Source organism: Corvus brachyrhynchos, unplaced genomic scaffold, assembly GCF_000691975.1.
Source record: "Corvus brachyrhynchos isolate BGI_N302 unplaced genomic scaffold, ASM69197v1 scaffold103, whole genome shotgun sequence".
Lineage (NCBI taxonomy): Eukaryota > Metazoa > Chordata > Aves > Passeriformes > Corvidae > Corvus > Corvus brachyrhynchos.
The window spans coordinates 6,561,724-6,578,122 of record NW_008237436.1 but is presented as its reverse complement, the minus strand read 5'-3'; the positions used below and the strand labels follow the sequence as shown (position 1 = coordinate 6,578,122).

Below are 16,399 nucleotides of genomic sequence, written 5' to 3'. Positions count from 1 at the left end.
TGTTTCACCTGTGTCATTTAAAAAACAAATGATACCAGTTAAAACAGTATCTTTAAGTACTGTTTAAGTGTAAACAGTAACTTCTTCCCCTTTAAACACTAGCTATGCATTTGAGTCATTTGAACTCTGAGTGAGGTTCAGAAAACGTCATAGCACAGAGCACCAATTAAAAAGAACAAACAGAAGTCAAAAACATGCAGCAGAAACTCACTTTGCCAGTCAGAGGACAAAATAATTACCAAAATTTGTAAGATCGAGCTCTCCTAAAGTTTGCCTATACTAGCTTTCCAGCACAGGACTGGTGACATTTTCCAAGTTAACTTAGCTCTTGCAAAGCAGCCAACAGGCTTTTAAGAAAAACAATCATAAGAAAGTCCCAGGACTGCTTTACACATCCCTACATACACACTGAACAGTTTAGGTGATCATTTCTAATCATCTGTACCTATTCTTTATTCAAAAGTGCAGAGAGCACCATGTAATGCTGCAACTCCAAACCTTCCTCCCACTTCAATTATCTACAAACACCAAAGCTGTCAGAATGTCTCCTCCCTCATGGTTTTCAAAGTCATGAGATGAATATTGCTGTCATGAGTTGGCAGAAATAGAACAAGAGAACGAGCATTGATTATTTAGTAGGTGACAGACAAGGGGAAACATAAGATGTACATACAGGAAAATGGAACACATCCATAATTTTCTTAGGGACCAATTAACATTAGAATTGGCTTGCATACTCTTAATCAGGATTGAGTTGCAATTTTTTGTCATGAAAAAGGGAATCTCATCTAATGAAAGCCAGCAAGACACTTTTTTTATCCAATAAATAAATACATGCTGAACTACAGCACAGAATAATCATTTTGTCAAATACAAACACCAGCAACAATATGCGAGTTGAGGGAATAAATATTCAAGAAGTATTCCAGATGTTCATTTTGTGAGCTATGTTATTAATGTCTCCTCCAAATCATGATGGAAGACCAGAAGCACCTAAAGTATGGCCTTACAACTTGGAGTGCTGAGACAACCTCTCTTGTTTCCTCATCTCTCTTCCCTCCTTAGCTGATGAAGTGACACTAATAATTAGCAACATGTACTCTTCACAAGCTGCTTTTTTCCCTTCCTTCTCCAACCTTCTGCTTTCAATTCATTAAACCCCTTCCTTTTCAACACCCAAGCAGAGACATGCTAGTCAAAGGGAACGCTCATTTCAGAACATTTAGTGTCTGTTCTCAGAGTGATGCCTGTGGGCTCATGTCCTCACCCCAGCCTCCCTGCATGCTACATGCAATAGCAACACAGGTAGAACAGGGTTTTGCTGTTGCTGGGGGGTTGTTTAAAAAACATGTATTTTCTCATCTTGTTTCTTTTTTTACTCAGCTCCTAACCATTATCACTACGACTCCAATACTGCTCAAGGTACTGAAAGCAACAGTTTGTGCAGCTATCACCTAAAGTTGGCTGGTGAGGCTGGGTAGAAGCCCTCCAGTCAGTGTTCAGATGCTGAGCAACAACTGCACACACCTTTCAACCTAAAAGCAAGCAAAAAATCATCCTGATGCAGACATGACATGCCAAGTGCCCTTGTAGAAACAGCAGATAGTCCACAGGAATTGCTGTTGCTGGATTTCCTCAATTTCTGTTCATGCTTTATAGACACCTCTTCAGAACAGGACATCTGATCAAAGTATGGCAGTAAAGCTGATGGATTGTGCAGCAATTGAGACATTTTTCTTTGTTTTCCTATCGCCTGAAACCCCTCCTATAAGGGGATCAACTCACCGTTCATTCTGCTGAAAAGCTGCAGGATCTAAGTACACTTATGGAAAAGAAACAATATCCCAGCATCATTACCTCAAGCATTATTGCAGAAATGGTCAGTAACACAGGCAAAAGAGAAAAGAATGACTCTGACGCAGCCCAGCCTTGGGTTCCCAGCCTTATGCTATGCATCTCTCTGGAGATGCTTGTTTTGTTGTGCTTACATCTGTGAAAAAAATTAAACAAAGGACTACTTCTGTTGTCCAACAATTAATTTTAAGTACTGAGTAGTTATAAACTGCTTGGAATTACTTAATCTCTTAAATGCTGATAGATTGCTCCTTCCTGATGGATTGCTATTTAATATGGGATTAAACCCATACAAAGGCAGAGTCACTGCCACCTGCAAAAAAGTTCTATTCAACAACAATACAAAAAGTTCCCAAAGCAGAGTCATAAAAATGTGTTTCTGAAACACCACATTAATTCAGCTACACATACTTCCAATTCAAGGCAGGCTCTTCAGCAGAGAATTAAATATAAATTTAAAATTAAATTGACTTTTTAAATATTAAATAATTAAATATTAAATGCCATAACACACAAGTTATATACTTCTCTCCTACTTTTATATTCAAAGCCAAATGCAGCAATATGCTGTACCTATCAGCTGGTGTATAAACAGTAGATGAATGATAACACTCCATTTTGTTATTAAAAGAATAATCTCACTTCTACTCAAGCCTTAACATTTTGTGTCTCACAAAACATCACTAAAAACAGGTCCATTAAAGGAACATTTGAAAACCAGAGACAGGCAATCATCAGCTCAGATCTCATAAATGAAGTCATGAGTTCAACTGCCTTCCAAACAACATTTACTCCCAGTGAAAAGTAAGTTTTGCTTGCTCTTGACACACTGACATCTCAGTCAGTGTGAGGAAAGATAATGAGATCTGTCAGTCTCTGGAAAAACTTTTAACAAACAAGGCTTTTTCTTAAAGAGTTGTTTGATTTGATTTTGCTAGCTTTACCAAGTCTCTCGAGGGGTGCATTTTTCTCCACTGTGCCAGTGGCCTGCTAGAGACACTGTAACAGTGGAAGACTTAACCTCATCAGAAGATACCATCTTTCCCTCTTAATGCAAAAAGGAGCCAGGTTTACTACAGTTTCATTTTAAGAGATTACCCCTGAGAATCAAGTTCAACTACAGTTTATGCCTAAAGCCCAGAAAATGAATATACAGTATGTCTTAACTATATTTTAAAAAAATTTTTTTTGAATGGCAAATGCAGCTGAAACTCCCCAGAGGAGATGAAAATGTTTTAGTCAATTTATGAAATATTAAGCCCCATGAATTTATGCAATGTTGAGAATAGCAAGGCAACTCCTCCTACAATGGTTAAACATCATACCACTAAGTTAAAGAGCCAGATCCCCCTCCCAATTAACATTTTTGTTTGAAGACTAACTCTAATTTGAAATGCCCTCTTTTTCAATTACATTTTAAAACTTTTTCCTGTGAAGTATAAGTGCACTGCCTTATTTGACAGACAAAGTACTATCGAAAATAATCCAGAGCAGAAAAAGAAATGTTTTTCTTGCTTCAGTATCAAGCACCTGGCAAGTGAATGGAAGGTTCCTGCAAAGCCTTAAAGGTTATTAAAAGCATTCCTCTTTTTCCCTGGAGACTTAAAACTCAATTATTTTCATTCCTCCTTTTAAGCTATGAAATTACATCATCTCTTCCCCTTTGATTTATACTTCACAGTATTTTTTCCGCATTGTTCCTCAATTTGCTAATTCACTAATAAATAAAGCCCCTGTTGGCTCCCCTCATGGAATAATGAAAGAGGAAATGTTCAGTATTGCATGTCTCTTGGCAAAACAGGACCATCATTTATATTCAGCTAATTACATTTATTTTATTATTTTATAATATTGTGTAATTTTAATAATTTGCAATTTATTATTTGTTTCAACTACATAGGTCTTTGACTTAACTCGTCGAATCTTCAGGAAATAAACTAACAAAGTGCCTTGGAAGGATCTCTACCACAGCATTGTGATAGAGTAGGAAAGCAGGAACTTTCTATCTGCTCTGTGTTCATTAACTTCGTCACAAACAGAGCACAACATCAGGTCAGTTCCCTTCCCAGGCACTTGGTGCTCTCAAAGCCCAAAGTACCTTTACTCTGGCCCTCTTCCTGGCCCTACATCGGGGCTTGTTGCATTCAGAAGATGGCTGCACTTGTGTTAGCTCCCTCTGGTAAAACACTTGTCACTCCACAAAACAGCTGCAGAAATGAGATCTCTGCTCTAAGACTTCATGCCTTCTTCCTCTAGCCCCCTGCCCAAATTTTTAAAAATTAATCAACAGTAGATTAATTGACAGGGACAGAAAAATTGCTGTCACTGAACACTACAGGGAAGAGCCTGTCTCCCTCGTCTTCATTCACTTCTATTGCATATTCATACAAATTGATACAAACCCCTCTGAGCCTCCTCTTTTCTCAGCTGAACCCTTCCAGCTCTCAGCTTCTCCCTGTAGAAAAGATGCTCCAGCCCGTTTTTCATCTTCATGGTCCTGCACTGGACTCTCTCCACTAAACCTGTTTGCATCTTATGTTAAGGATCCCAGAACTGGACACAACATTCCAGATGTGACCTCACCAGTGTGGAGAAGAAGGATCACCTCCCTCAACCTCGACCAATGCTCTTTATACTGCAGCCCAGGGTAGTGCTAGTCTTTGTTTTGCCACTAGGATTCATTGCTAGCTCACAGTCAGCTTGTCCACCAGGACCCAAAGATCCTTCTGGACAAAGGCGCTTTCTAGCTTGGCAACCCCCCCAGTTTAAGGGGTTGTAACTCCCCAGGCATAGGACTTTGCATTTCCCCTTCTTGAGCTTCATGAGATTTCTCTGCTCAATTCTTCAGCCTGTTGAAGTCCCTCAGAAAGGCAGCCAAGCCATCAGTGTTATCAATCACTCCTCAGTTTTGTATCATCTGTAAACTTGCTGAGGACATACTCCATCTAATCATCAGGAAATTAATGAAGATGTTGAACAGCTCTAGCCCCAGTATTGTGCAGTACAGCAGTCCAGAAAACAAATGCAAAGAAACTAGTCAGAAAAAAAGCCCAAGTGTTCATCTATTTCGGGTGCATGGACAACATTGTTTTTGCCATGTGCACACATAAAAGGTAAGTAAGACTGTAAAAAAAGTAGTACAAAGTCTCCATATAGTTATTTCCCACAAAGCAGGTCTTGCTTCTAGAATGCAAATAAAACTTCCTGCCTGCCTAAATCAACAATCCCTTCTAGGTCACAGTTCTCCACGAATACCAGCAATGAGCACAAACACACACAATCCTCAAAGCCACATAATCTTTCAAAGTTAAAAATGATGCAGCCTTCCTGCTACACAGAAAGCAAAGTAAGCCAGCTTTTGGTTTTCATTTTCTTGGGGCTCTTATTTCCTTCCTTCTGCAGTAGTCATGACATAGGACCACATCTGTGTATAGCTAAATCCACAAACGGCAACAAACTCTGCTGTGACTTAATAAAGCAAGCAGTAGTCTAACATTTTAATGAGGCAAATTGCACTGTTATCACATGCTCACATAATACACAAGTAGAAGTCAAGACAAACTTAAATTCACCCAGAGACCTTCTCTCGAGCTGAGCTGAAAAGTCACACAAACATTTTGATTACAAATGACCACATCCATACCGCTCCTTCTCATCAGCATCTACTATAACCGGGCAATCAGGCACAATGTTTCCTCATGATCTTTCATCACTTCATAGAAGAGATCGGACTCAGCTGGGACTGAAAGTGGCAGAGGGCATTATTTGATGACAGTTTTAATGAAGGACATACCTCCTCCTCCATAGGAGCAAGAAAGACTCAACAAAGCAAGCTGCTCTCAGTGGCAGTGTGCACACTAAGTTTTATTCACAGGCTTCACGCCCATTTTGTTACCCAAAAAAGTAATGGAATTCCTTACCTGCAACAAATGACCGCTTTGCAGGAGAGTGCCAAATCCAGAAAGCTCTGCCTGACTTCAAATGAAAGGGCATACTTCAGTGTGTGGCCATCAATAATCAGGGCAATATCATTTTCCTTGCCCAGTGACTCCCCCAGACTGGTACAATGTTGAGTCAGGGAAGCTCTTGTTGCCTGAAGGATAAACAGAAAGAAAATGTTTCTTCCTAATCCAAGAAAAGTGCATTCAAACTACAGCAAGGTATCTCCAGACCGTGCAACAGAGCACAGCATACATGCACCCAAATTGGCACTGACGTGAGCTAATGTGTTAACAGTATCTCGTGCAGACATACTGACTTGTGTCACAAATCACCAAAAGCTGCCTCTGCTTTCCTAGGAACACATCTTGTTTCAAAGCAGACTCCAGCACCTTTACCACACAGTCCTGCATGATGCATGTGCCCAAAGCAGTTGTGATACAGCCTTTCCAACTGTAGCCCAAACACATCAACTTTCCCAGGCCAAACAGGTAGGAAAAGAATCAGGCCACTTTCACACAAACGGGAAGGGTGGGGGGAAAGAGGGAAAGTTGCTTTGCAATTCATTTTCTCTCACCCCACTCATTAGTATGGTAATCAAAACAAACTCACTCTGATTCACTAGAAAACTAGCCCCCAACTGGAGGCAAATTTACAGATTAAGTTAATGAGTATGACAGAGAACACAATCCAGCCATTTCAGACACAGATTACCTTTTTCACCTTCTTCTTTACAAGAATGACTGCATAATTCCCTGTTTCCCCATTAAAATGTGAGGGATTAGATTTATGACTTCATGGCATGCTTTATTTACACTGTACCTGAAAATTTAACACAAAGTAGATGACTGTGCTTAAACCATTAGAGACCAGTGCTGGGAAAATAAGGATAAGTCTTCAGGGAAGAAAGCTGTTTTATCTAGTTCAACACTACTATGCAGTGACAACATTCACAGGAACTCCAAGGATGGTATAACGGATACAGGTTGGGTAATGTTATCAATAATAGAATTTGATCCCAAGAGCCCCTGCCCCTGGGATCTTGGAGTGTCATTTCTTTTTCTTTACTGCTTCCTTTCAGTCTTGCTCAAACATTTTTCTTGCTCTCAAGTGCAGAATTAACCCCTGTCCTTCTCCTGAATGCACACACAGGATTAAATGCTTCTCTGACTATTTGAAACCAAGGGAGAACTCCCTGCCCTTATTCCCTGTCTAGCACTTGGGGCACTTCAGAGGTAACACCCTCATTTTTCACCTGACCCAAAGGAGGGTGAAGGGCCAGGGCCCAACCGCTCCCCCCTACAGACAGAGGAGAATCTGAGGGCAAGCTCAGGAGGGTTACTGAATATCCATCATCTATTGCTCAAAAGAAAAAGCCACAGAAAAACTTATAAAAGGTGATATGTCTCATCAGTTGAAATTACTAATCTCTCCCTAGCTTATTGTCATGGCTATGCATAAGCTTCATCCAATTCATGCCCTGGTCATGGAATTTACTCATCTTACATATAAGATGACACAGAATTAGTAACAGGGTTAATAATACTCCAAAATGCTATAAATCAAGGATTACAAATCAGGCACTTCATTTTGCCAGCACTTCATAAAACTCTCAATATACTCTTCCATACGCAGGACTAATTTACAACCTAACAGCTTATACAGAGAAAAGCATGAATTATTATTTCTGTTTCTTCCAACTACTTAAAATTGCCATGTAAAAAAACCCCACTGAACTATTGCTCCTATAGGCCAGTGCCATTGAGCCAAATAAATCAGACCCAATGTCACTGGGTATATAATGAAGACCTTCTAAGTAAGCAGGGGAACAAACATTTGGAAACCATGGGGAACTACATCCTTCTGTGGGCAACTCATTACTGGTTACTCGAGTAAAAATCCCTACTTTGATCCCTAGCTTTTACTCTGTGCTTGACATCAAGGGGTAAGTTTCTTTGAGTCACATCAAGCAAGAGTAAATCAATCCTTTATAAGAATAAGCATGATAGAGCAGAAATCAATAGTAATCCTAAGAAAGTATCTGAATAAACTCAGGCCTGTGGAATACCCCTGCCTTTTTTACTGAGTATCTATCAAGACTAAATGCTAAGTCTGTCAGGGGTTCTGACAAAACCAGAATATTAGAAACAAATATAGCAAGCCTTTCACTTAGCCATAATAAACTTGGTTTTTCTTCCCAGGCACAGAACATCCAGCTGCTCTGGGGAAACCTGGAGAGGTGCCTGCCAATGAAACCTTGTGGTAGTGGCATATCAATTTCCACCAAATATTAAAAATATGTAGCTTTACTTAAAAGTCAGAAGGTGCAAAAACTGAAAAGTCCATCCATTTAGTAGCCCTGATTCAGTGGGTTATTCTAATAAATATGGACACTTCATAAGCCAGTAGAGGACATGTGCACGTGCTTAAGCTGTCAGTTGAATCAGAGTAACATTATCAGTTAGAGCTTTATAAGGGCTTAAAAACTCATTCATAAGACCACCAAGTGTCAGAGAACAAATACTGAAAAAAAAAAAAAAAATCAGACTGTAAAAAATCAACTACAGAGCTCAAACTGAAAAAGCTAAGGAAATCAGGTTTTAATTTATTTTTATTCTACTTTTACACCTTTGACATGATGGGTTGACTAGTTTCTAAAAATATGAACAATTTGACATAAATGCATTTAAGGGTTAATGTTATGGCCTCTGTGCTCGAGTTAAATTCAAGACATAGTGCTATATTCCATAATAAACCTATCCCACCTGCTCTTCCTGTTTGTTTTTCCATTTCCATTTTAACAAGTTGCAATCATAAATATAAACCTTGAGCAGAGCATTTACTTGCATTACTGCCTTAAAATAAACCTTCAGATTTTATTGTTCTCTCTGTGCATAGTTTCCATACAGAACATGAAGTAACATTATTAGTTCACTATTATAAATCTTCATAGCAGACTAAATTTGTTGACAGGCAGAAAACAAAAACATCCTGAAGCAGAGTTTGTGTGGTCTTCTCTGGATTGCACTCTCAGGATCTTTAACAAACCTTGTGATAGCATGCCTGTATATTCTCACTTCCTAAAACCTCAGGAAAAATCCCTGCTGTGCCCAGCTTCATATTTGAATTACAATACTGACAAACATTCTGGGATTTACCAGGCTATTATTTTGTAGGTTAACAGAGCAAATACTAATACTTTTCACATGATGCTTGAAGTCAACTTGGAAGTCAACACAATCAGAGTTAACTTAATCAGAGCTCTGCTGATTTCACTAAAAACAAGAGCAGACTCCTCATGCTGTAATAAGAAACATTAGGAACATTAGCGTATAGGTTATACAATTAGATCTTAAGCATGCTTTTTTGTGTGCACCATGTGCCTTTGGGCAGGGGTTTTTTGTTGTTCTTGGGGGTTTTTTGCTTTGATTTGGTTGGGTTTTTTTAAAAGCATGGCACCATACTGCCCATTCCATCCCACCAGAGCTTTGCACACTAAGGAATTCTGGTGTGTGAGGCAACTCAGTATCCGACACAGAATGACAGTATCAGATACTTGCCAAGAAAAAACAGAAGTCAGAGGACTTCCAAAAACTGAGTGCAGAAGACTCCAGCAGGATAATAGCCATTCCCATAGCTTATCTTAGAAAAAAGCTCATACCCACAGAAGAACTGGACAGTTATTTTAAGATAATCGACTCCAAATCTCCTGTTCTCTTTCCTCCCTGGAAAGGCTCACAAAGTCACTGAAATGACAGCAAGGGATAGAAAGGATAGAAATTTGTGCAGCCACTACACTCATGGTTCATTGTAAGCATACAGCCATACATGGCCCACAAGGAAAGAGATCTCAGGAAGAGAAGTCAGTGGCTAGTAGCTTCATGTAGGCCAGAAGGCATCTTTAGCTGAAGAGAGCCACTCACTTCTGGATCTGTGACCTCTGATAGACATAGCCCTGGTAAGGCCAAAATCAGCCCTACGTTCTGGCTGCCCACATTTCATGCATCCTCAGTTGGTTGGAGCATGGTGCTAATAAAGCATACGGGCCAATCAGTTTAGTGTTGGACTCAATGATCCTTGTGGGTCCCTGCCAACTCAGAATATTCTGTGATTCATCCTCCTTGAACAGCCATTCCTCCATCTCAGAAGACCTAATATCCCCCTCACACAACGAGCTCCTGCAGTAAGAGATGTTAACCTTACACATCAGTTTAACTGTAGGCTAAGTCAATCACATGCTATTTGCTACTGTATTTATCTAGAAAGTACTGCTAGCTACAGCAGTTCAAAGCGTTTTCCAAGTTAACTTCTTCCATCATCCTATAATTAATTTCCAAGCCACTAATTCTGATATGAGATTATATAAATTACACAATCTGCTAACTCACTAGAGTACACTGAAGTGCCAGCTCAACTCGTTTTACCAATCTAAGAATTTACTTTTTTCGGCTTCTGTTTTCCTTCCTATGTGTGGATAATCTGAATCATCAGATGTAACAACTCTTTCACTGTGTTGAAAAAAGTGGTTTCAATCAAAATACCAGCCACATCCCCTGCCCCCAGTGTTAAATGAAAAATATTCCAAGGAGAACTTCAGAATTAAGCAAGGAAGCCACTGCATAACCCCATTCAAGATAATACTGGCCACCCCTTCCACTTCATAGGAAATTTTCCACTGTATCTTAATTGCAACCTAGAAGCTTCACCACATTCGGTGAATCTGTCTAGTTGCTCTGCCGGAGAGATCTGTAAGGACATCTGGCAGATGCAAATTTACAGGAGACTAGGAATAATCGACATAAAGGCAAGAAAAACTAATGTTTAAACCAAAGCTGGCAAAACGTAATAGAACTATTTAAAGCAACACCTGTTGGCCAGAAGAGTCACTGGAAGTGCTTTCCACAATAAATAGCACATATGCAAGAGCTAACCTTGAAACCTGTCTTGAAACCTAGAAAGAGATACCTAGAAAGATCCTCACTTTTGCCAATCTTCCAAGTTTGCTACCAAACTTGACTAGGTCAGCAAACTACTTCCATTTCCAAAAGCAGACAGGCAACTTCCAAAGACCTGGTTATAAGGTCTTTGGAAGGAAGGGTGCAAAGCATATTGCCACAAAGCCTAGTGAAGATTACTTTATGTTTATGGCAGTAGTCCAGCTACAAGACTCGTTGTTTTGTTCCTCTGTTCCCTCTCTTTTGTGATTCCCACAATTGGTAAGTCTTCAAACAGTTGGTTATTTAACCGCTTCTGTGTACTCTCAGAGTTTAGCTAGGGGTGGAAACACCAATTCAAACACAGTTGTGTTTGTTGGGTGCAATGTGTCACCTGCTTACATTAACTGATACAAATGCCATGGTTTACGGCCAATAAAATGGATACTCAAAACATCAGTAGAATTGAAAATAGTTACTAATAACAGATGAGGCAGTGCATGTTGAACAGAGCAGGCTGTATTCCTGAAAATACGTAACCTGTAAGGTTCTTGTATAGCCAGAAGTAGAAATATTAGCAGGGAGGTTGTTTTGTTTACTAACTCACTGAAAACAGCATTATGGAGAGACAACGCTGACAATTTCACATTTCTAAAGCCCAATCTTAGGAGTTCATCCCTTCCTTAGCTTTACAGGAAGAAGAGGGTATAAGGACACTCTTGCTGAGAGCCAGGCAAACCTTTAAAGTCAAAGACTAACTATGAATACTTCACTAGTTCACATTTCAAAAGAAATAGTACCAATATCTCCCAGTTTGGAAGAAGCCTGAGTACTTTCAAAATACAGGATTCACTTCAAATTCAACCTGTACACACAAAACCACTTAGCAAATGGATCATGGAAGATCAGAACCCAGCTGCATACCTTCAATTTACTCTTTTAAGTAAGGTCAAAACTAAGAGAAAAACTAATAAACAGGCCCATCAATAGCTGTTGCTCAGTATTACTGCAGTGCTCAGCCTAATGTCACACGCTGATTTAAAGAGATACATAAGAGCACACAGTGTGACTAGAGCACCTCACAGCCATTCCTAAAACATGTCAATCAAATGACTGTCACTGATCCAACACAGCAGAACTTGATTATTTATTAGCACCATGATTCTGCTTGATGAATATGATCTCCTACCATGCCAAGAAAAACATCCTACGGAGAACCCAGAGATATTAGACGGACTCACTCAGATCATGTTCATAGCTTTGAATTTAACTTCAACCTGAAATTCCTTCAGTTAGCCAAGGAATTTAAAATGTCTCAATACAAAGAGTCCTTAAGCTGCATAGCAAGTCGCAGGTTATCACATATTAAGATCAAACCTTGCCCTCAGATATTAGATAAACAGATCATATCAGCATTTTTGTATCCAGGGGCAGCTGAAAGTCCAGATGAATTCAACCATCAAGAGCTATAACAAGTGCTGTAGAGAATGATTCAAGGATGTTTCCAGTTCTGCAACAAACTTATTATGCAGGAGCCAAGAAACTTCGTTAAATAGGAAGGAAAATACACCCTGAAGGAAATTTGTCCTGTCATCAGTACATCTATCTCCAAGTGTGTTCCACATAGTTTAAAAAGAAAAGTAAAACAGATCTTTTCACAAACTTTGATCACAGAAAAATAATCTCCAAGAGTGTCACTCAGGTATAGCATCTCAAACACATATGCTGTGTAAAGGACTGCAGGTACTTCAAGTACCTACAAGATCAGTTCGAGATCATGGTAAGGAGGAGTGTCAAAAAGCTGACTATTCAAAAAGTACTCAAGCAAACTTAACGTAGCATGCCAGATGGCTGCACACTAAGCTTCAGCCTCTCAGGGAAGAAAAGCAGCACCTTTAATATGGAGTATGTATGAAGTCTCCCCTGCAACCCCAGAGCTGGAGAGGCTTTGGGGGAAAGAAGGAGAGAAGAATTAGGAGCAAAGAGAGGCTTTTGCCAAACTAAGATGTAAAACCGATTTGTTCAAGACTTCACTAACTAGTCATCTCCCATCTTGCAGATTAAATATCAGGCAGTGCATGCTCCCAGAAGTGGTGATCCTCTTATCTTAGCCCTCTGAAATAAAACCTTAAGTTTTCTGCAGCATTACTTTTTCCTCACATAAAAGAGAGATGCTGATAATAGCAGTGGTATCTTAAAAATGCCAATCTTCACTGTAAATCTTGACTGAAATACTGATTCATTAAAAAAAAAAAATCAAGAAAAGTGACAAAAGCCTCAGCATTCTCAGACCAAAGAATTTACATCCTAAGTAGTCATCCAGTGCAACACGGCTGCCAAAGGCACCATCTTGAAAGCCATGAGTCTTTTGCAATCCTTCTTTGAGTTCTAAGAGGGCAAAGCTTGCAGCATAAGAAACAATTGTAGAAGCAACTGCAGTCAAAGGGGCAATTTATCAAATGTTCTTCAAATGCTATGAAAGACAATACCACATTTGTTCAGTTTGACATTTTTTAATATTTCTAACTTTAGCAAGAAGCATGTGTATCCTGGGACAACCAGGGATTTCAAATATGATAGCCACAACCCTGTTCTCTTCACACTAAGAACAGCATTAGGCTTATTACACAATTTTCATTTACTCCAGAACTGCTTTATGTAGGTCACTCTGTCTATTGCTTTCAATATATGTTAGATATTTGACCACAGAACAGTTTATGGTGCACATTAAGATAGTTTATATCTCATACCACAGAAAGGGCAAGAAAAGATATGCTTGTTCTGGACACCAAAACATCTGCGCGATTACTAATATCAACTCTACTCTGCCAAGAGGAAGCAGTCTGTTAGTTTTGCTAACAAGCTAGAATGATTCAGTGTCTTTATTTTGATATTTTAGCTTTATTAAATTCATTCAGCAGAACAGACTTCTTATTTCCTTCTACTTTTTCTCTTCTGAATATAATAATCCAGCTTTTCCTGGAAGCAAGCAAAGCAGAAGCCAGCTCTTGCTTAGACCTTCAAGAAGTTATGTTTCTGCTAAGTAATTTCTCAAAGACAAAACCCCACGTTTCAACCTGATGGACAAATCTTCAGATCAAGGAGATACCACAACCTTCTGCTTTAGATCATGAAGATCCAGGATTCTCTGTTACACTGTCTGAACCACAGATTTCTGTGTTGCTGTTTTAAGCTGTCACTACATGTCAATACCCACAAACAGCTGAGGAGAATTCAGGCAAGAAAATGACACTGGTATGTGGACATACAAGTCAGTCTATAATTTACCCCCCCACCACCCAGAAAAAAGGGTATTTTCTCCTTATATAAAATCACAGGATGTTCTGGGTTGGAAGGGACCTTAGAGATCATCTAGTTCCAACCCCACCCCTCGACCAGGTTGCACAGAGCTCCATCCAGCCTGGCTTTTAACACTTCCAGGCATGGGGCACACACAGCTTCCCTGGACAACCTGTCCCAGTGTCTCACCACCCTCACAGTAAGGAATTTTTTCTTAACATGTAATCTAAACCTACTCTTTTACCGTTTGAAACCATTCCCCCTTGTCTTGTCACTATATGTTCCTGTAAAAAGTCCCTCTCCAACTTTCTTGCAGGCTCCCTTCAGGTACAGGAAAACAATTCGGTCACCCCCAAGCCTTCAGGTAGAATGCATTGAAGATTCAGATCTCTGCTACAGATACTGACTTTTTCATATGTTTATGCATCTATCTGTGTATGGGGTTTTTTTATATACACAAAGTGTACATATATTATCACTATTATATGACCTTGGCTGATATAAATAAAATACAGCCATCCTGACTCAATGAGATTAGAACTTTCCTGAGACAAAGAACAGCCATCAATGCAGCCAGGACTACACTAAAGGAGTTTTATCATTGCTAGCAAGTAAGGAATTAATGTTTATTAATATATAAAAGACTGAACACTCGTCACAGTGAAATACTAACCAGATGACAGAACTCATCTCTCCTCCAGAAGAATGCTATACATAAGAAACACATAATACTGAGTAGATTGAGTTGTACAAAGCAGGACTGCCTCAACGTGATTTTCTCATGATGCAGTTACCTTGCCAGCACAGACATATGCATTGTGTCAAAACCAGTGTTCACTATGACAAAATTATTTCATATTTTCAAGTCACGTTACATGTGTAGTCTGGAAAAGAGAAAGATTTGGTTTTGCCTTTTCATGTAAGGTAACATCAATTTGTAAGACATCAAAATAAAGCTGGAAGGACAGAATTTCCCTCTCTAAAGACCAATAAAATTTAAATAGGGCTAGGGAAAGCTATAGCTTCAATTATTTGTAGTCTTCCACTCTTAATTTCCTCTCCAAAATCCCCCTTAAAAAAAACCCCAACCACTATTAGCATCTGTGCAGTTAATAGTTCAGTTGAATGGTAGTGTAAGTAACAGAGGCCATACCACTGTCAGAGTTCACAGTCAAAGTTCTTCCCATACTTAAGTAAAAGGAAACTGCTTTGAGAACTAAGCCAAACAGCAAACTATAAACTCTAAGCTACTCAAGACAGTCCCACACATACAACAAGCCAACCTGTCATATTAGTCTTCCTTTCAAGTGCTTGTGTACTATCAAATCTGTTTCTCCAAGCAAATCTGAGAAAGTTCCAGAGCCACTGATTAGCACAGGCAGGCTCTGTAATAAAACTGAGTTTTAAGAAGCAGATTGCTTTTAAACCAAGTTGTTTCCTTGAAGCCCTGGTTTTGATTTAGAAACAATACAGGTATTGAGCAGAAATACGAGAGAACTCGCAGTTCCTGAAATACCCTTTGAGATTTTACTTCTACCCTAACAGCATGACAAGCATCAGAAGTTACTCACGCTCCTTGGACTATGTATTTTTCCCTTTTACCCAGGGCTGACTAGGCAATAAAACAACACACAAAGGAGTTTCCAGAAGGATCTGATACAAGCTGTACCTCCATTACCTTACCTATTCCCCAAGAGCCTCTTGGAAACGGAGAACATGTACATTCATCGATTGTTTCCATCCAACTGGGATCACTTTGACTCCTTAAAGAATTAGGTCAGGCTTCCTGCCCTTTGGCAGCTGCTCAGTGGTACACAGGGTGCAAAAGTCATCCTGGATGCTTCATTCCTGGCCTTGGTCCCATCTGTGCCGTCTCAGAGCTTCTAATGAAGCAGAGCCCAGCAAGCAGACAGCAAGGCAGCATTCTCTTGCTTGAGCCAGCCCTGTTGGCAAGCAACTGGAAAGAAGGCAGTCAAGCCTGACCATGCTTCTGTTTAAGACAAAACAGCATCCAAATTGCCCCACAAGGGCAGATGAAGGATATGGAACATACTGAGCAAGGAAAACACTAGGCATGCCCTGAAGGACAGGGGCCTGGACACTCCCAGGAAACACAGACTGTCAGAAGAAGCAGAGCTCGAAAAGCTGGAACAGCAAGGATAGGAAATTGGATTCTCCTTCATGTCCCAAAACTAAAAGTAAGAGCTCTATACATCTGCATCCAAGCAGAGGACAGTAGCAGGACTAAAAGTGCTAACCTTGGACTACAGTTTTTTAAACCCGTAAATTACAGTGCTAAAATACAGGCACACATTAGGGAAGGGGAGAAACACTATTGGGTTACACTAGCAAGACGCTAGGAAACATTCCTG

At 39.7% G+C, this 16,399-nt stretch overlaps 1 protein-coding gene across 4 annotated transcripts in view; it reads right to left on the bottom strand.

Moving 5' to 3' along the window:
- Positions 1 to 16,399, bottom strand: part of ATP8A2 (ATPase phospholipid transporting 8A2) — a 295,003-nt gene that overhangs the window by 194,030 nt on the left and 84,574 nt on the right. For all 4 annotated transcript variants that reach the window (XM_017731391.1, XM_017731389.1, XM_017731390.1 and 1 more), the window contains one exon: positions 5,775 to 5,947. In XM_017731391.1, coding sequence (XP_017586880.1) covers positions 5,775 to 5,947 — 173 coding nt within the window. The remainder of the gene's footprint in view (positions 1 to 5,774; positions 5,948 to 16,399) is intronic.